The sequence below is a fragment of the Mastigoproctus giganteus genome, chromosome 6 (genome assembly GCF_048544385.1).
Source record: "Mastigoproctus giganteus isolate SK-2022 chromosome 6, ASM4854438v1, whole genome shotgun sequence".
NCBI classification, from domain to species: domain Eukaryota; kingdom Metazoa; phylum Arthropoda; class Arachnida; order Uropygi; family Thelyphonidae; genus Mastigoproctus; species Mastigoproctus giganteus.
The window spans coordinates 214,068,979-214,090,644 of record NC_143580.1 but is presented as its reverse complement, the minus strand read 5'-3'; the positions used below and the strand labels follow the sequence as shown (position 1 = coordinate 214,090,644).

At 38.1% G+C, this 21,666-nt stretch overlaps 1 protein-coding gene across 1 annotated transcript in view; it reads left to right on the top strand.

Moving 5' to 3' along the window:
- The window catches only part of tw (Protein O-mannosyl-transferase 2), a 169,624-nt gene that overhangs the window by 117,868 nt on the left and 30,090 nt on the right, over positions 1-21,666 (top strand). Inside the window, exons 15-17 of the mRNA XM_090376720.1 lie at positions 2,500-2,576; positions 2,936-3,007; positions 16,898-17,054. Coding sequence (XP_090232846.1) covers positions 2,500-2,576; positions 2,936-3,007; positions 16,898-17,054 — 306 coding nt within the window. The remainder of the gene's footprint in view (positions 1-2,499; positions 2,577-2,935; positions 3,008-16,897; positions 17,055-21,666) is intronic.

The following is a 21,666-nucleotide window of genomic DNA, read 5'->3' as shown; positions in this document are numbered from 1 at the left end:
TGTCAAGTGATACAACTTCCTTCGTCTTGAACCTAAGCAGCAAACAAGTATCCATTGAATAGCTGAATGCCTTATCCAACGGCATGAAATTCGCCGTCATACCATCCAAACCTCCATTCACACAGCTCGCTATGGGTGTTAGAAGCCAGTATTACCAACCTTCCCGAAGAAACTGCCATCGAGATCCGTTTCAGGACTGCCGCAATTCTCCGCAGCACTCGAAAAACTTACTCAAACCTAAACCATCGTCAACATGCCGCCCTATCATCTATCAGAAAAAACAACTCCGTCGTACTTCCTGCTGATAAAGGGCGCCGGACCGTTGTATTAGACCGATTAACCTACCGAGAGAAAGCCCTGACCCTACTACTAGACCCAAACGTATATGAACCTCTATCTTATCCACCCATTAAGGTCTTGAAACGTCTTTAAACCTTGTCTACACATGGTTTAAAGATAAGAAGATCTCGACTACAACTCAGCGTCTTCTACGTGCTACTGGCTGCCAACTACCCCAATTCTATGGATTACCAAAGATCCACAAACCGGGTATTCCCCTCAGACCAATAGTGCCGTGCTGCAGTGCCCCAACGTATGAACTGTCAAAGCATATCGTGCACCTCCTCTCACCTCTTGTAGGAAATACCTCACACATTGTTAAAAATAGCAGTGAATTCATCCACCTTATTAAGGAACTTTCAATCCCTTACAACACTGTCATGGCATCATTTGATGTGATTTTTTTATTCACTTCAATTCCCATCCAACAGGCAGTGTACTGCCCCAGAAGGCTCCTCGAGAACGACTTAAGCCTCCAATCCAGGACATCGCTATCCACTGATGACATCTATACCGCCCTCAACATATGCTTATCAAGCAGTATCTTCATTTTTGAGGATTCAGTCTATCAGCAGGTACATGGTACTGCTGTGGGTGCCCCTGTTAGTTCCGTAGTAGCCAACATCACCATGGAAGATCTGGAGGAGCAGATACGCCAGAACCCACCTACACCTATTACAACATGGTGTAGATACGTTGACGATATTTTTACTGTAATACCATGTGGCTCTGAAACAGCACTACTGGAATACCTGAACTCCCTATCTAATTTCATCAAGTTCACTGTAGAGTTAGAGGTCAATGATGCGCTCCTGTTCCTGGATGTCCTAGTGCATCGCGTAGGCCCACATCTAGAGACTTCACTATACCCCAAACCTATGTGGTGTGGCCAGTTCACTAACTACAGATCCGGCCATGCACCAAGTCATCTCAATAGCACTGCCCGCACCCTATTCTCCAGGGCTTGGAGCCATTCCAGCACTGATACAATTAGGCATAACGAGATCTCCTGTGTGAAGGCGGACCTAGCCAAATGTGGTTATCCATCCCATGTGCTAGGCTGGTGCCTATTACAGGCACAAGAACTCACATCCCACCCAAGACCACCGAACCAAGACAGTATATCGTCTGCCTACATTTCCTATTATCCAGGTGTGTCAGGACGGATCTCGAAGGTCCTTAGAAATTACAACATCAAATGCGTGCAGTTACCCTGCAGGAACCTACGTTAACTTGTGAAGACCCCTGTCACACCTGTCTTACGCAGCAATGTAGTATATTGCATCACCTGTAGAGACTGTGACAGTTGCTAGAAAGGAGAAACATCAAGGTGTCTCCGAGATCGCCTTACGGAAGATGACAGAGCAATCCGGCTTATCGAAACTGACCAGTCCGTAGTCGCGGAACATTTTTGGGCCACCAACCACGATCTTGATCCGAAACGTGACTTTGAAGTAGTAGACCACTCACGACACTTTCACCACCGTCTATGGCTAGAGTCACTTAACATATTAAACAATCCAAAGGCAATAAACCGCCACAAAGGCATACGTCTACACCCCATCCTAGAGACAACCGTTTTAATGCTAGATGATCAGTGGAGTTAAAAGCAGCGCACGTCCGTGCAACAACAATGGCACATGATTAACGTGCCTCACTCAGCTCATTGCACTTATCCGTTGTATTTTTGTATTTGAATTTCAGTTGATGAAGAGACATGCCAGTCTTGAAAGCTACTGCCTTTTAGTGTATATTTGTATTTTTACATTAAATTTTCTCCTGTTACAAATTTGTGTTGCAAATGTCATCCTACAGGATGATATTTGCCATATTTTTCGACTATTGTGTTACTTTGTCCTGTGTTAGTAGTGGCAAATGATATAAGAGAGCAAGTGTATAAAGCATCACCCAAAAAAAAAAAAGTAAAATAAAAAATATTACTGCCTGTTGGGGCCATGTATAATGATGTTGCTCGTATATCTGAGAGTAAATGAGTATTCTGTCTTGCAAATCACATCGTTTCTTTCTCAAAGGAATATTTGTGTGCAGTTTTAGCTAAATATATGAACTCCTGGGTAGGTAATTTCAGTGATGAGCAGTATAATATATATAAATTAATAAATATGTAGATGCTTCATTTAAATTGATTTATTTCTTTAGTACCTAATGTGAGTTTTGAAGTTTATGCTCCAAGTTTTTTTGAAAGATTTGCTGAATCTCATGCAGTTATGTTTCAGGTATGTCTTTGTATTTTTTTTTTTATTAACGAAGAATTAATATTTGTTTTTATTGTTTAATATCATATGTATAAAGGATTAAATAATTACTTTTCTTTTCTCATCCTCCTAAGTTTTTGTTTTAGTTTGTTTGCACATTTGGTCAGAAATTTACACTTGCAAGACTTAAAAAAAGGCTGATTGCTAATAGTATAATAGAATCCTTATAAAACATGACTTTATTTTACATATTCAAAAAATCAAGAATTTGTGTTCTGCTTTTTAAAAAAGGTAATGCATGTTACGTGATAGAAATTTGGCTATACAGATTTTTTTTTTTTTTTTTTTTTTTGTATTTAATATGTTTGTTTTTTCTCTAGGGAAATTCAGGATTAAAACCAAAAGAAGGGGAAGTCACATCAAGACCGTGGCAGTGGCCTGTGAACTATAGGGTAAAAATGCAATTTTTCTTATTTTAAAAAATTTCATTCGCTATTTTTTATTATTGCGAAATTTTCATTTATAGTTATTAACGTTGCTTTTACTTCCTTACTACATTTTGAGATTTCTACTGTTTTATTCTTTGCCTATTTTATGCAACCTCACTTTTCACTCAGTGTTTGGAAGCACAGTGGTTTTTTTTTTTTTTTTTTTCCCCTTTTTAGGTTTTGACAACTTTTTATAATGGTAGCACTTTTCAGTGATCTTGCTTTCAATTCCCAATTTTATTGACTGTCCTTATTTGTTTAAGCTATACCATTACTAGACCAGCTTGCAATTTGCTTTTATAATCAGACATTAGCTTGCTTATATCTTATGTCAACAGAAGCTCTCTTAGCTGACTAGATAATGACTAGTAGTTGATCAGTTAATCGAAAAAGTCTGTTAAAGCAAAGAATCAAAAAAATATATATAGATTACCTTAAGAATTTTATTTTCACTTAAAATGTATATATGTACATTCATTTACATAAAATCATTAATTTTCATCTGGTTAGATCAGTGGTTCTCAATCTTTTTATCACTCAAGTCACAGTTGAAATTAAAATGTGAATATCATGGCACACCTAAATAGTGATTGCCACTGATGTCAATGGAGTTTTTCCTAATCCTGCAGCACACTTGAAAAGGGTTACAGCAGACCAATGTGCTAGGGTGGACCAATTGGGAATTTAGATGAACTGTTACATTTTGCAGTATAGTCCCTACACTGTTCTTTATAAAATCACATTGTTGACTTTTGAATCAGCTGGATCTAGGGCGTTTTGGTGGCTGCGTTAGAAATTCTTTGGTCGGATTAGATTAATCTCTTCATGTTTAAATCCATCTGTTTCCGTGGTACACAATTTCTTTATCTTCCATAATTCCTTTAAATTTAATTCCTAATTTAACGTGAAATGGTTTCTTTCATATTTTCTTGTTTTCCTATCTACAAGCATGTCCTGTATCACCACAGAGAAACACGGCAAAGTTGAACTGACATTCCAGGTGCCACCATTCATCAGACACATATACACTGAAAAGACAGAATTCGTGGGATATGTGGTTCCTTGGCAACATGATGCTGTCACCCGTCTTACTAGTGGAGGAACCTACTGCTTGGCAGGTATACAGGTACACTGCATTCACGTAGACGGTAATTCGATATCAGCACGGATAAATGTTGTGAGTTAACAGACTTTGAAAGAGGGATGATAGTGAGTGCCCAACGCATGGGTCACTCTATTATGGAGGTGGTACAGAAATTGCACTATCCCCGTTTGACAGTATCTAGAGTGTATCGGGAATACGCCATTTCCGGAATAACATCTCATCGTGGGCAGAGAAAGGTGGTGGATGAATGGGGCAATCAACGTCTTTCACGCATTGTATCAGCCAACCGGAGGGCGACAGGCACATATCGCCACTGACTTCAATAAGAGAGGTGCTAGAAACGTCTCCACCAAGACCATCAGGTGATGATTAGCCACAATAGGTTATGAGAGGTGCCAACCCACCAGAGTCCCATTGCTAACACCACGACACAGGACTCTATGCCTTAACTGGCGCAAGAACATTGGCACTGGACCTTGGATGATTAGAGATGGGTCTATATGGATTAGAGATGAGTACCATTTCTAGTTATTTCGAGGGATGGGAGGGTGTGTATCTGGTGGAACCACATGAAGCTATGCACCTGTCATGTCAACAAGAAACTGTTCAGGCAGGTGGATGGTCGCTAATGGTCTGGGACATGTTTACTGGCACATGTTTACTGGCCACTGGTACATCTAGATGCATCTCTGAACAGTCCGGGTTACGGGTCCATCGTTGCAGACCATCTGCATTACTTCATTGTCATTGTGCACCCACAGGGCAATGGACTCTTCCAGCAGAACAATGCACCTCCCCACAGAGCTGTGGTGATTATAACACGGTTTGAAGAGAACATTCCTCAGATTTTAACGCCATTAAATGGCCTTCTATTCATCGGATATGAACCCTGTGGAGCATCTTTGGGATGTTGTGGAAAAGTCAGTTCGAGCTTTGGATCCTCCACCCAGGAATGTAACAGAATTATGGACAATGGTGCAGCAAGTGAGAGTCTTCCAGATGAGCAGAAAACCCACTACACTATTATTATGGGGGACTTCAATGCTAAGGTTGGAAAAAGAAAGAAAGGGGAACTATAGGAAATTTTGGAATTGGTGAAAGAGGCGAAAGACTTGCGGAATTTGCAGAATCTCAAGGATTGTCAGTAATGAACACTTTTTTCAAGGAAAGGGTGAACAGAAAGTGGACATGGAAGAATCCAAATGGATTAACAACTAATGAAATAGACTTCATCCTCATTAACAGAAGATTAGACTGGTTGTAGAAAGGAGTCAATGTGAATGAAGAGTACCTAATCCATTTACAGATGACATTGTGGTCATAAGCCACGATCCCAAAGAATTAGAGGAAAATCTTAATCAGTTATGCACAGTTAGTAAGGATTTTGGACTAAAGATGAATATGGCTAAAACAAAAGTAATGATGAACAAGTATGCCACAGAAAGGGACATAATGATTGGAGGAGCAGTAATTGAAAAGGTGGAGTCATATACTTATCTGGGACAAGTTATTAGCTGTAATAATGATAAATGGCTAGAAATCAAGAGAAGAATAAATTTTGGATGGATAGCATTCAGGAAATATAGTCACATACTGAGGAGCAATATCCCAGTTTGTCTGAAACGTAAAATAATGAACCAATGTATACTCCCCACCATGACTTATGGAAGTGGAACTTGGGCACTCACCAAAAGAATGGAAGAAAAGCTGAGAACTACACAGCGAAGAATGGAATGAATTATATTGGGAATCAGACTGTTAGATAAGAAGAGAAACACATGGATTAGGCAGCAAATTCAAGTAAAACACATTGTTATCAAAACTATGGAAAGAGTTATAAATACATTTTCCGGTATAACAACAACAATTAAGGCTTGTTTGACCAAACAATCTGTTAGTGACAGTTCCTCTACGGACAAACCTACATTAAGACACAATGCGTCACCTTCCCCGATTGTCATGGATGATTCAACTTTGCAGGAAGACACTGCTACTGACACTTCTATTATCAGGACCTTTGCTGATGCTGTCCGTTCCGCTGCAAATGTTCCTAAAGTGAAACCTGACAATGTCTTAATTCTCAGAGCTTCTGGAAACAGTGATTGTAAGTCAAGTGCTGACATTAAGACATTGGTGGCTAAAACTCTTAAATCGGATTTAAAAAATGTTAAGATCAAGTCTCTTAGGCTAGTGAGGAACAAAGGAGTCTTGCTGGAAACGGGCTCTAAAGCAGATCTGGAGTGTTTGTCCTCCTCGGAGTCTTTTACATCTGCAGGTATCAGCTGAGGTGTTCCTCGAAAGGGAAACCCCACTGTACTGATTTAGGATGTCCCAAAGGAATTGACACGTGGCGAGATACTTGAAAATTTATATAACAAAAATCTTGGCGATTCGGATTTTACATTTGAGGAAGTTAAGAATGGAACTTTCTTTCGTTTCTCAACTAAAGCAAGGTCAAATTTATCTGTAAACTGGGCTGTTAGTTTTTCTCCCAAGATTTACAAACATATAATTACTCTGGAGCGCATATTTCTTGCCTGGAGTTCCCATAGACACAGACCTTATACTGTTGTGACGAAATGCTTTCACTGCTTGGGATATGGTCACACCGCTCAGTACTGCACGCGTGAGTCCCCGTCTTGCAGTCACTGTGCGCAGGGTGGTCATGTGTTTAACGAGTGTCCCAATAAAAACGAAGAGCCATCGTGTATCAGTTGTAAGAGAGGAAAACGTGACTTTCACCATTCGGTGAGAGATAGCAACTGTCCTGTCTACAAAAAGGCCTTGGAAACAGCACGACTGAGGATTGCCGATGAGTAACACACCCAATTCCAGTGTATATAGTGTAAATAATTCCCCTACTGGTGAGCCCGTCACCACCAAATACGGCGGATGAGGAAAGGTCAGGGAATGACCACCGCATATCCCGGTGCAATATGGCCTTAGTTGCTAATGCTCCTAAAAACCAAATAACAACCCTACTGGTGATGTTAATAGTACGAACTTGCCTAGTGTTCAGTCTATTAATCTGAAATTTATGCAGATCAACGGGCATCATTCTCGAGTTGTTTCGGACGAGATTAGATTAACAGCAGAACAAAACTCAATCGACATCATCACTATTCAAGAGCCATATTTTGCTAAAGGGCGAATGGGAGATTGTTCAAAGATCACAGGTTATTCTCTTTCCACCCAAGTAATCCAACCTGCTCACCAGCAACCGAAGACTTGTATTGTTGTATTAAACGACAAAATTGATGTAACTGTCATTAATGGTCTCTGTCACCAAACTGCAACTTGTATCCTTGTCACATATTCTACCATGACCTTTTATATCATCTCAATATACTGCCCTCCATCTGAAGACTTAAATAACTCATTAAATTATTTAGAATCCACATTGAATTTTCTGGGTCCTCATAATGTCCTTATTTCAGCGGATGTAAACGCCAAGTCTAAGTTTTGGTTTAGTGCACGCTCTGATGCTCGAGGGCAATTACTGGAAGAATTTATTATTAATAATAATATGAAGATCTTTAACAGACCTCAACAGTTCACTACGTTCTCCAGCTTCTCCGGAGAATCAAATATTGATATCACTTTTTCAAATTCCTTCTGTAATCTAGCTATCAACGATTGGACTGTACAGCCTAACTGGACAACAAGTGACCATCGGGCAATTTCTTTCTCGGTCTCCATACCTTCTCGTCCCTCAGATTCGAGTATCTGTGTGCCTGAGTACGTTCGCTTCTCAATTAATAACATTAATTGGGACATATTTGAATACTCTGTAAATGCTGATTTCTCCAAACTGACTAACTCTCATTTTGACGCCATGTCTGTGTCTGAAGCTGCGACACAGATTCAAAAAATTTTGAATAATGCATAATATAAATCATCAAGGAAAAAATGTGTCAATTCCAGAACTTGTTCTTGGCGGTCGTCAGAATTATCTTTGCTTCGGAAACAGGACCACCACGCTCGACGCACCTATCAGCGCAATCGTCATTTGTCTCAGGCTGATTTTCGCATCTTTTATAATAATTACGTTGATCTCAAGAAATGTTATGTGAAGGCAGTTGCTACCAGGAAGAAGGAAACTTGGACAGAATTTGTGCACAACTCTGGTAATGCAGACCCGTGGGGGCTACTTTATAAAATTGTAAGAAATAAATTATTTACACAAGGAGTGTATGGATCGATCATACACAATGGTCTGGAGATCACTAACTGGACGGATTCTGTAAATATTATTCTAGATAATCTTTTTCTACAGGACAATGTGAGCTCCGACTCTGATTTTCACACTAATATTCGTTCTGCCAATTCTCTGTACGATTCTTCAATTAAGACTGAGCCTTTTAGTGCTATTGAGTTGGACACAGTGGTCAAACAAGTGAAAGTTAAGAAATGCCCAGGGATGGACATGCTGGAGAGTACCTTTATAGTACGGCTCGCCAAGATTAAGCCCAGTATACTTCTACAACTTTTCAATAAATGTTTAGATGCTGGGACTTTCCCAGATCTGTGGAAGACAGCCCTTATCAAGCTGATTAGGAAACCTGACAAGCCCCCCCCCCCCAGGAACCGAGGTCTTATCGGCCTATAGCTTTATTGGCCAACCTTGGTAAGCTATTAGAACGTTTAATTGCCCTGCGATTAAACAACTTGTTATTGGAACGGGGATTAATTGCGCCTAATCAATATGGATTCACTCCTGGAAGGTTCTGCGAGGACGCCCTTGTAGACTTCATTTCTTCTGTTGAACACTCCAGTTTCAAGTATACTCTTGCTATCTTTATTGACTTCGAGGGTGCTTTTGATTTCCTTTGGTGGGAAAGTGCCCTTGAACGTTTACGTCATGCCAATTAGAAGTATAAATTTGCTTCTAAATTCTTCTAATTAAGAGCTATTTCTCTAACAGATTTATCACCGCCAGATCTAAGTACAGACAAATTTTGCATCAGAGCTTTCGAGGGTGTCCTCAAGGCTCCATTTTGGGACCACTTTTCTGGAACTTTGTCCTGCAAGGTTGGATTACCCGAACTTTTGACAACGTGAAGATCATGGCATATGCGGATGATTTGACAGTCCTTGTTGGTGGAAATTCAAGGTCTTCTATTGAAATATCTGCTGAGAAAGTTCTATCTGATCTTCAACAATGGACAGTTGAAAATAAGTTAAAAATTAGTTCTACCAAGACAAAAATTATGATCCTTGGCTCTGAATTGGATGTTCGTCGACCACCAAGAGTTAAAATGAACAACAGACAAATACCTCTAATAACGGAAATTAAACTTTTGGGAATAACTATTGACAGCAAGTTAAACTTTCTCCCTCATTTATCCAATCTGCGAATTAAGATCAGAAATTTCACCGGCGCTCTTGTCAGAGTTTCTAGAACTGAGTGGGGTCTTTCTAGAAGATGTTTAAAAATCTACTATAACTCTGTGTTTCTCCCTATGGTTACCTATGCTGCTGGCGTTTGGTTCCATAGGGTGCGGACTGTACAATTTCAATCAAAATTGATGTCAATCCAGCGTACAATGTTACTTTGTATTTCGAAGATTTGTCGAACAGTTTCAACACCTGCTTTACAGGTTTTAGCCGGGATGTTACCACTCAATCTCTACGTAATTTTCAGAGGCTTATGTTATCGCCTGAAACGTCAGATTCTCACTCAGATCCTTGGTATTTCTATTAACACTCGAGTCGATGTTAAAGCCGAACGACAAAGAATTTGGCAAGAGTTGATCAACTTATGGCAGGGTGGGTGGGATGACACAACACCGGGCAGTGTAACGCGTAAGTTTTTTCCTGAAGTTGACTCTCTTACGGATAAAAAATCTACAGTCTGGTTTAGCCTTGACTTGTTTACCTCCTATTTGATATCAGGAAACGGATCATTAAATAAGAAATTGTTTAAATTTCGCTTGTCTCCTACGGAACTCTGCCATTGTGGCGGTGTGGAAGATTGGCAGCACGTGTTGTACTCTTGTCCCTCATACAATGAATTTCGAGTAATTCTGCAGAATGCAATTCCCAACTTTTCATCAGGATTGGAACTTAATTTTGTATCAAATGCCACGAGTTACCGTGCTCTTCAGTATTTTGCTAAGGCAACCTTCAATAAAAGGCTCGCAATCCTTTCTGCAATGACTACACATGCGAATGTTTCAAATTCAGCTCAAGACTCTTCACCTTCACTGCAATGACGCCCATTTTCTCAACAAGATCTACAACTCTGGACTTGTGCTCTGTGTGTGTGTGTTGTGTTTTTTTTTTTTTTTTTTTTGAAACTCTACAAGTGGCCTACAACTGCAACTCAATTTGGCGATGAAAATTTCTGTGCTCCTTTGCTCGGATGGCTGTTAACTGACTGTGACTTTGTTATTGGTGATTGACTGTGACTTTGCTACTAATGACTGCAGGACTTACTGGATTTAACCTCAACTGTTTTTAAGGTTTGTGCCTGCTTCTGGGCTTGTGCAAAGTTTTGTCGGTTGAATGGTACTGTTATCCTTAATTATTTTCTTTGAGCTTGTTTTTTTTTTTTTTTTATGTTAATATGCATAAGATTACTTTCATTGTTTACTTTGAAATTATCTGTGTGTACCTCAATCTGTTGAGGTTTTCTTTTGTACAGTATTTAATCTTTGTATAGTTGTATAAGTTAACGAGGCGGAGATGAACTAACGTTCCAGGTGCCGCCCAAGACAAATAAATACATACATAAATACATACATTGTTATCAAAATTAAAGAAATGGTCTTGGGCAGGACACCTAGCTCAAATACATGATGGCAGATGGACTAAGAAAATAACAGAATGGTACCTAAGAGGAACTAGAAGAAAACCTGGAAGACAACGGCAGAGATGGATAGATGAAATTCACGAGTTTGTGGGTAGTAAATGGATGGCCATTGCACAAAACAGAAGGAACTGGAAAGTTGCTGGAGAGGCCTTCATCCTGCAGTGGATTGAAAATGGCTGATGATGATGGTGCAACAAGTATGGATGGAAATACCTGTGGAATACTTTCTGAACTAGTGGACTCAATGGCTCAATCAGTTAATAAACTATATTCTTCATCATCTCAGTAATTTTTGCTAGTTGTCAACCTTGGGTCAAAGTTTTTTCCAAGATTTAGTAAATTCCAAACTTGGAATTTCATTCATGATAGTACTATATTGTAAATACATTTTTGATGCTGATGATTTTTAGCAATTCTATAAGGCTTATATTTGTGGTTTCTATTTTTCCCAAAATTGAACCCAAAAACTTTCACTTATGATGTATCTTTAGACATTCTAGAATCCCCTTGATCCACAGGATCAAGAATGTTACATTTGGTGTTAAAAAATATGGCCTTTAAGTTCCTCGCAATTGGGATGTGAAAGGGTCTTTTCAGGTAAATTTATTTACTTTAAGCATTCCTTTAGAGACATTATAAATTTATGCACTCTTTGTGCATAAATTTATACTGTGGAGTCCATCCATGCTAATTTTTGTGTGAGATAGTAAATTGGTAAAGATGAACAAAAAATATTTTTAAAAGCTCTAGATTTAGTTCATTTATCAACAACAAAAAGTGACAATTTGTAAATTTCACTTGCATTGCTGCAAGCTCCATTTTTTAATTCTGTTTTTTTTTTTTTTTTTTTTTTTTTGTAGGTAACATTTTATAATTTAGAACTGTTTCTTCCATATTGCAGTTATCCTCCGTTGATAAATTAGCTTAAATCTTATATAAATTTTTAAGCAGCCAGCTGATACTGGATAATCTCTCCCAGCTCATTATGCGAATTCTCTGACATTGTTTTTCTAACATGTGAAACTTTCTGCAACATCAATCTTTTGATGTAAGAATAGCTTTAGCTATTTGATTCTGCTTTTATGGGTTTGCTGATTGGAATTCTGTGTTGAATTCCAATCAAAAGGTGCATGAGCCATAATGCTTTGCCTAGTACATTTTATGATTTTTCTTCGAAATCTTTTACAATTCTCTCCCTCCCCTAATTCAACAGCATTTTTTTTTAGAAACTATCCTTTACCAAATCTTTTCATAACATCTAATGTAGTTTCCACAGAAGCAACTTTATTTCATTAATTTACATAATGTTTAATTAAATTTATAAAATATAATTATAATAATGAATCATTTTACTGGTGCAAACATGGAACTGACACAACTGTTAAGTGGAGGTCAGTTAAGAAGGCGTCTGCTGTAATTAGAAAAAGGCACAATTGTCCTTGAAGCACCAGATTATAAATGGCAGGTGCAATATGGCCCTAGTAGCCCTTGCATCAGAAATACCAATACCAATTATAAACGGCATCCTTAAAGTGTAAACAATTAGGACCTCTGCTAAAACTTAGGTTCTGTTACTCATCTTCTACCCATTCATCATCACCAGCCATTTTCAATCCACTGCAGGATGAAGGCCTCTCCAGCAACTTTCCAGTTCCTTCTGTTTTGAGCACTGGCCATCCATTTACTACCCACAAACTTTCATCTATCCATCTCCGCCTCTGTCTTCCAGGTTTTCTTCTAGCTCCTCTTGGGTACCATTCTGTTATTTTCTTAGTCCATCTGTCATCATGTCTTCGAGCTATGTGTCCTGCCCAAGTAAAGGACATTCTGATAAGAATGTCCTTTACTTGAGTTTGCTGCCTAATCCATGTATTTCTCTTCTTATCTAACAGTCTGATTCCCAATTTAATTTGTTCCATTCTTCACTGTGTAGTTCTCAGCTTCTCTTCCATTCTTTTGGTGAGTGCACAAGTTTCACTTCCATAAGTCATGGTGGGGAGTATACATTGGTTCATTATTTTACGTTTCAGACAAACTGGTATATTTCTCTTCAGTATGTGACTATATTTCCTGAATGCTATCCATCCAAAATTTATTCTTCTCGTGACTTCTAGCCACTTATCATTATTACAGCTAATAACTTGTCCCAGATAAGTATATGACTCCACCTTTTCAATTACTGCTCCTCCAATCATTATGTCCCTTTCTGTGGCATACTTGTTCATCATTACTTTTGTTTTAGCCATATTCATCTTAAGTCCAAAATCCTTACTAACTGTGCATAACTGATTAAGATTTTCCTCTAATTCTTTGGGATCGTGGCTTAAGACCACAATGTCAGCTGCAAATCGTAAATGGTTTAGGTACTCTCCGTCACATTGACTCCTTTCTGCGACCAGTTTAATCTTCTGAAAGCTTCCTCAAGGGCACCAGTAAACAGCTTTGGAGATATTGTGTCTCCTTGTCGAACTCCTTTCTCGATTTTAAATTTCCTAATGTCTTTGTCTAGTCTAATAAAGGAGGTAGCACTCTCATATATTTTCTTCACAATCATAATATATGGGGTATCTATGCCTTGTCTTTCTAATGCCCAAAACATTGCCTTATGCTGTATGGAGTCAAATGCCTTTTCATAATCCACAAATGCCAGGCATAATGGTGTTTTATATTCATTTGCTTTCTCCATTAGCTGTGATATTACGTAAAGGTGATCCATAGTTGAGAATCCTGTCCTAAAGCCAGCTTGCTCTTTCGGTTGATTCTCATCAAGTATTCTTTCTAATCTGTTAGTAATGACCCTTGTGAACAACTTGTAGATGTGGGATAACAATCTATAATTTCCAATTTCTGATTTATCTCCTTTCTTATGCAGCAAAACTATGATTGCATTATTCCACTGCTTAGGCATCACACCTTTTCTAAGGCACTTTGTGAAGAGCCTTGCCAGTTTTTGTGTTATGTCTCTCCCTCCCAATTTTAACAACTGTACAGTAACTTCATCTTGCCCCGGGGCTTTCTGATTCTTCAATGCATGTTCTACCTCATCAGGAAGAATATCGGCTATGTCGTATGTGTTGCTACTTTGCAATCCATCTTCCCCACTGCTGGCATCATTCCCCTGCTCCTTGTATAATTCTCTATAGTAGTCTTCTGCTATTTGAATTATGCTATTTGAGTTAATAGCATAAGAAATTTGAAAATGTTGATAATGTATTAGCAAGTGACAGTGTTAATTTCACTTTCTTGTTACATAAGAAGCTTACATTTTAAAGTCTCAGCCTAAATTATTTAATATGGGACTTCTAGTAAAGCAAATCTATTGTAAATGCATTATAAAAGGGCTTGTTCCACATAAAAAAATAAAAAATATGGGCACAATAAGTTTTTATGCATGTTGCAATATTATCACTAAAAATTATCCAAGTGCTGAACTCTAATAAACAACACATCTCAAAAGAGAGGTATTCCACTGCATATTAGTTGTACTGCTACCACTCAAAGAGAAGTTTCTATAGATATTGCCATCTCTTTGATGAAGGATAGATAAGCACTTGCCAACTCAGTAAAAAAAACATCAGTCACAGGACAAGAGATGCCAATATGTGTAAAAATCTAAATTCAGAAAATGCCATAGCAAAAATGTTCAATGTACTTTTCAAGTATTCTAATTAGAGGCTGATAATGACTTTCTTTGTACACTTGTATGCACTGTGTGCATACTAGTGTAAGCCTACAAGTCTCTAAGAGATGTTAATGCATCCCACAAGTCTTTCATAATAGCGCTCTAAAAATCCATAAGTTGAAACAGGATCTTTTGTTGTTCTAATATAATAACAAACCATATTTAAATACTTGTAGTAGAGTTATATAGCATAAAATTGTCTTATGAGTTTGTCATGATTGCTTCATCATCACTGAGTTATGTTGGTGAGTGATGCCTGTGTGATATGGCTTATTTACTTAGAGGCCAGCTAATATGCCAGGAGCTCACATCTGGTGAGTGTGGACGGCGCGCCCAGGGTCCTGAGCTGGATGTCATCGTTCTTCTTTTTCTTGGTGATTCCCTTCTACTTCTCTCCCTCCCTCTCTCTCAGGGTAACTTGGGAATTTTTTTTTGGCTGGTGCAGCATAAGCCTCAGGCTTCCTTGCACCATATAGCTAATAATAATAAAATAATAATAATAATAACACCATCGCTATTCTTCAGTTTCAGTATCATTTGTCTTTCTGTATTACTGCTCATGGCTGCTGATTTAAATCCTTTATTTTCCCTTAATGCTTGTTCTACTTTTCTTGTGTTAAATCTTCTTATGTCCTCTGTGAGTCTCTTTCTAATGGATTTGCATAACTCAATATACTCAATTTTCTCCCTGTCAGTGCTTTTCTTGCTCTTCATTTGTCTTCGGTTCATCATGACAAGTGTTTCTTGACTAATTTTTTCTTCTTTGGATTTCTTTTTCCCTATAGGTTTTTTGGGCTTTATCACTTTCAGAAAGTTGTAATATTCCTCGTCGATATCTTGGTCCTGAGCAGTCTGCAGAAGCTCAAACTTGTTCTTAAGTTCCAGCACATACTGCTTTTTCTCCTCTTCTGTTATCTCAAAGACTTTTGTATTATTTACTTGAGTCAGTTTTTTCCTTTCCTTTCCTACATCTATATCAAGTGTGCATCTTACCATTCTGTGATCACTTCCAACATTTACCTTATTCAGGACAGTAACATCATTCACAATATATCTTCTGTTAGTGAGGATGAAGTCGATTTCATTAGTAGTTAATCGATTTCATTAGTAGTTAATCCATTTGGACTCTTCCATGTCCACTTTCTGTTCACCCTTTTCTTGAAAAAAGTGTTCATTACTGACAGTCCTTGAGATTCTGCAAATTCCACGAGTCTTTCACCTCTCTCATTTCTTTCATCAATTCCAATATTTCCTATAGTTCCCCTTTCTGCGCTGTTTTGTCTTTTTCCAACCTTAGCATTGAAGTCCCCCATAATAATAGTGTAGTGGGTTTTCTGCTCATCTAGAAGACTCTCAATTTCGGTGTACATTTCTTCAACCTCTTCATCATCATGGCTTGATGTTGGTGCATAAATCATTACAACCTTTAGCTTGTACCTCTTAGAAATGTTGAGTATTAGTCTTGACACCCTTGGTGATGTACTTTTGAATTCCAAAATGTTGTTTTTAAAATCTTTATGGACCAGAAACCCAACTCCACCTTCACTCCTTTCACTGTTTCCATTGGTGTACAGCAGATTTCCACTTGATAAACTTATAAGTTATTCATTTCTTCTTCTTGTTTCAGCCAAACCGATGATATTCCAATTCACATTTTCTAATTCCTTTTCCAGCTCTAATATCCTGTCTTCACCAATGATGTCTTCACTTCTACCCATTATGTTAAACTAAATATCAGAAGGGCATATGTTTAAACAAAGAGAAAAATCTGATGGTAAATTATTCTTTTTGAGCTAGTTATGTCAATTACAAAAAGGGAAGTAGTTAGAATTCATGAATGCCCAACATCCAGTGGGATGTGTAATGTTTTTGAATTCAACTCTGACTGACAAAAAGTACATTTGGTTTAATTAAACATTACAATTAAATGATGTTAGTAATTAAACATTACATCCAATATAAGGGAATATACTCTTTTTTTTTTTTAAATTTTTTATTTGTATCTTAGTCTGTCTGGCTGAACTGTTACTGACAAATAGTTAAGAATTATTCTTTACAGCAAAATTTTGTTCCATATATAAGTACATAATATTTCTAAATAGCTAACATTCTGTAATCAAATTTTAGATTTTATCAAGTAATTACTAATTATATCAAATCATATCCTATAATAATTTTATTATTGCAGGCCTGTTACTTTGCTATATTAGCTAAATTCATGTGTGAACCTTTTTTTTTTTTTTTTCCTTCCAGGGTCAGTTTTTCTCAGGTCATCAGTACCGTATCTACCTTTTAGGAAATCCCATCATTTGGTGGGGGAATTTGGTGTTAATGGGAATTTTTTTGGTAGTTTATGGATTCATTGCAGTTCGAAGCCAAAGAGGATACTTAAAAGATGTAGAAACAGAAGGTAAAAATATCAGGTCCAATATCTACTACATGATAAGGTCACTCTTGTGAATTCTAGATCAAAACCTATGGGGGGTAGCATGCTTTTGAGGAAAAATAAGTAAAAATAATTTACTCCTATATGTTTTGACTTCTGTTTTCATTATAATTTGATGAGCATCTTCCCCACCTTGTAGGAAAGATCTGGGTTCAAATGTGTTGACACTGGTGGAATTTTTATGTTTTTTTTTTTTTTTTTTCCCTCACCGTGACAGAGTTAGCTAGTCTAGAGCAAGGGTGGATGGTTTTTCTTCCTGAAAACTCAGGTTTTTTTTTATACCTAGGCAAAAGGCAATCTAACTGTGCAATTTAGGGACAGAATACACTAATGCCCCAATAACCCTTAGTTTATTTTTACAAAGAATCATTTTATTCTTTTAACTAGTAGGCAATTCTTTAATCCAAGAACAACTTCAATAGTATAGTAATGTTTTTCTCTTTAATACAAACTGAAACATTTATCAGTTTAAGGACAATATAATATTTTTAGGAGGAGAGCCACTAGTGACTCTCCTCCTAATTATATTATATTGTCCCCAAACTGATAAAAAAAACAACAACCTAATTTGTTACTAATTATTGACCCCAAAACATAAGTCACTAATATAGTATTATCTTACTTCCCAGATATAGGAGATAAATTGAAAAGACACCGTAAAGGTAACCTGGCTTTTGGTTTGTTAGCCTTGGCTTCCAAGGGAAGCCAAGGCTAACAAACTTTTTTCTTTCCACTGTCTTAACTTCAGTCATTTCTATCAGATTACACAATTTAATCTAAGTTCATTTGTGTAATCTTCATAACCTCCAGTGAGGCAGCATTTCTTGCTGTCAAGGAGGTCTATTCCCTTAACCTTGAAAAAACTTTGCAACAGTAATAGTAAACAACACACCTTAGGAGGCAGAAATCAACAGAGTCCTTATACATCAACAGAGTGCTTAATGATTTTGTAATAACTGAGAGCAAAGTGGAGGAGAAATTGTTGAAGTTAAACATAAGAAAGGCACCTGGGGTGGATGGGATCTATCCAGTTATTTTAAAGGAGGCGGCAAAGCAACTAAGCAAACCCTTAGCCATAATTATGAGAGCATCCTTGGTTTCAGGGGAGGTTCCCATGGACTGGAGATGTGCAAATGTGTCCCCAATTCACAAAGGTGGATCGAAGGGTGACACGAGTAATTACAGACCAGTTAGTTTAACTTCTGTTCCTGGTAAAATAATGGAGTCACTGGTTAAAGATGCATTGCAGGATCATCTAGACAAGACTGCAGCAATAATTCAAACACAGCATGGGTTTGTTAAGGGAAAGTCTTGTCTGACAAATTTGATTGGTTATTATGATGTGGTCACAAAGGAACTGGATGCAAAAAATAATTTTGATATCATATACTTGGATTTCAGGAAAGCTTTTGACACTGTTGCGCATGGAAGACTGCTGTACAAATTGGAGCAGAATGGTATTAAGGGTAAGTTGCTACAATGGATAAAAGGATGGTTAAGTGGGAGAAGGCAGAGGGTGGTAATCAATGGGTGCTGCTCTTCGTGGACTAATGTTATTAGTGGAGTCCCACAGGGTTCGGTGTTGGGTCCACTGTTGTTTTGTGTATTTATCAATGATATTGATGAAGGTATATCAGGCTTAATGTCGAAGTTTGCAGATGACACAAAGGTTGGCAGGGTTGTTAATGACAGTAATGGCAGTGTGCTACTGCAACAGGATCTAGATAATTTGGGCAGATGGGCTAAGAAGTGGCAACTGAAGTTCAACCTTGACAAATGCAAAGTACTGCATATGGGTAGAAGTAACCTCAGAGAAACGTACCAACTGTGTGGTACTACACTTAAGGTGGTAGAAAATGAAAAAGACCTGGGAGTAATTGTGCAGTCAGATATGAAGTTTTCTGAGCAATGTAGACAGGCTGCTAGGGCAGGTCATGGGGTTTTGTCAATGATATATAGGAATTTTGCTAGCAGGGAAAAGGAGGTGATTGTCCCTCTGTATAAGGCAATGGTCAGGCCACGCCTTGAGTACTGCGTACAGGTCTGGAGGCCTCATTTTAGGAAGGATGTAGATTTGCTTGAGCGTGTACAGAGAAGAGCAACACGATTGGTGAGGGGAATGAAGGGATTCTCTTACCAAGAGAGGCTTAAGTTCTGCAAATTGCAGTGGCTGGAGACTAGCCACCTGCGCAGTGATCTGATTGAGGTCTATAAGGCCTTGAATGGGTTGAGCACGCTGAATTCTGATGGGATCCTTCCACTTGTTCAGATTACGAACCTACGGGGACATAAGTTCAAATTAAGAAAGGACAGATGTAGAATAGATGTGCGGAAATTTGCCTTTAGCCAGCGGGTGGTTAATTGCTGGAACAAACTTCCATCTGTCGTTGTGGAAGTTGATAGGTTAAATAAATTTAAGGAGGAACTGGACAGGCATTTGGAGGGAATGGTGTGATTTTTTTTTTTTTTTTTTTGGCTGATGCTGCATAAGCTCCTACACTTGCTTTCTTGCATCATGTGCCATTACTACTACTACATACTAGTGTGTGTGTGTGTGTATATAACCAAAGTATGAAATTGTTATGTGGAGGATTAAAATTTTTATATTCAGATGTATAAGGTGCTACCCAAAAGTTCCCGAAATATATTTATAAAATAAATTAGACTTGCCCTGGATCTTATTTGTCACTGTCGAAGTAGTCCCCTTTAGAGCATAAACACTGATCCCAACACTTCTCCCATGTGTCCTGAAAGTCCTTCTTCACCATAGTGTTCATCACTGCTGTGATTCGGCTTGGATATCCTCTAAGCTGTCAAATCTTCGACCCTTCATCTTGATTTTCATTCTTGGGAAGAGGAAGAAGTCACAGGGACCTAAGTCTGGCAAATAAGGGGGGGTGGGGGACAATTGTCAAGTTGCTGGATGCCAAAAACTGTGCCATAGTGAGAGAGGTGTGTGGACCGTGTGCTTTCATGATAAAGGATCTGGTTCTTTGTGCACCACTTCACTGGACGTTTCCTCCTGAGGGGCTTCCCTTAACCGGCTCAGGATGTTACGGTAGAACTTTGCATTAATGGTCTAGCCAGGAGGAACCAATTTCTACGGATAGTCCCATCAATGTCCAAAAAACAGATCAGTATGGTCCTCACATTGCTCTTCACTTGTCAGGCTTTCTTTGGTTGGGGGTGAAGATAAATTCTCTTCCACTGCGATGATTGTTGCTTGATTTCTAGATCATACCCATATATCCAAATCTCGTCACCAGTGACAACCATAGAGAAACAGGCTAAGTGATGCACCAGTACCTGGCCCATTCTTGAAGATCTCTGCTAACTTCCATGCGATGTTGTTTTTGGTCTTCACTCAGTAACCGTGGCACAAACTTGGCTGCAATCCTTCTCACGTTCAACTCGTCTCACAAAATCTGCTGTCACGTACTGTACAATAGTTCTGCAATGGGGTCTTCACGGATTGCCGCCTGAACTTCTGAGACATTTTCTGGGATGGTGCTCGATGATGGATGCCCACAGCGATCGTCGTCATCAACTGACATTTGACCGTTTTTAAAACGGTTAAACCAGTAGTAGGTCTGTATCTGGCCTAAAGCATCGTCACCAAAAGCTTGTTTCTACTTCTTATGGGTTTCTGCTGCTGTATTGTTAAGAAGGAAACAAAACTTGATGCAAGCACATTGCTCTCGCACATCAGCCATTGTGCAACAATTGCGAAACACACCACCAAAGAACTGCACTTAAATATTCAATGACTCTATTCAGCCACGTAGAATGCTGATTCACAGAGGATGTATGCAATGTTACCTAGTATCACAAGTCCATACTAGATGTGGTTCCTGTGCAACATTTATATTTTGGGAACATTTGGGTAGCACCTTGTAAGTGTAAGCAAAATTTGTCTAATACAAATTTCTTTATATCATACATTATTGTACATAATATTTTTGTAATACTGTTTACACAATCCAAATGAATCTCCACTTCATTAAAATTCCAATTACAGGCATACCTCGAATAACGAATAGGATGCGTTCCACGAAATTACTTCGTTAAGCGAAACTTCGTTTTCAGAGGTAAAAATACTATGGCCAGAATAGGGATACGTTCCTACGTAAAGAAAATGAAAAGCTTTTTTTTCGAACAAAGAAAAGTTTTATTAAATAAACAGTCAACTTACATACAAAGTGAAATCACCTTTTAAAATACGAGTCTAAAGTTGTTGTTTATGCTCTTTTTCTCTTTCATTTAACAATTGCCTATACGGAGTTATTGCATTTAACACTGATCGCTTAACAATAACACTTCTTCCTAAATCAGGATCATTTTCACTAAAAAAAATTTAAAACGTTTTCAATGTCATTTAAGCACCTTTTTAAATCTTTGGTTGTTAACACTTTTTCGGCAGGAACTTCTTTAACTTCGTCTTCATTATCTTTGTCTTCGTTGCTAACAATGTTTTCTAAATCTTCCACTGAAAAACCATCTTCTGCATTCAATAAATTTCTAACATCCTCTTCATCGACATTTTCGAAACCTATTGATTGAGCCATCTGTATAACTT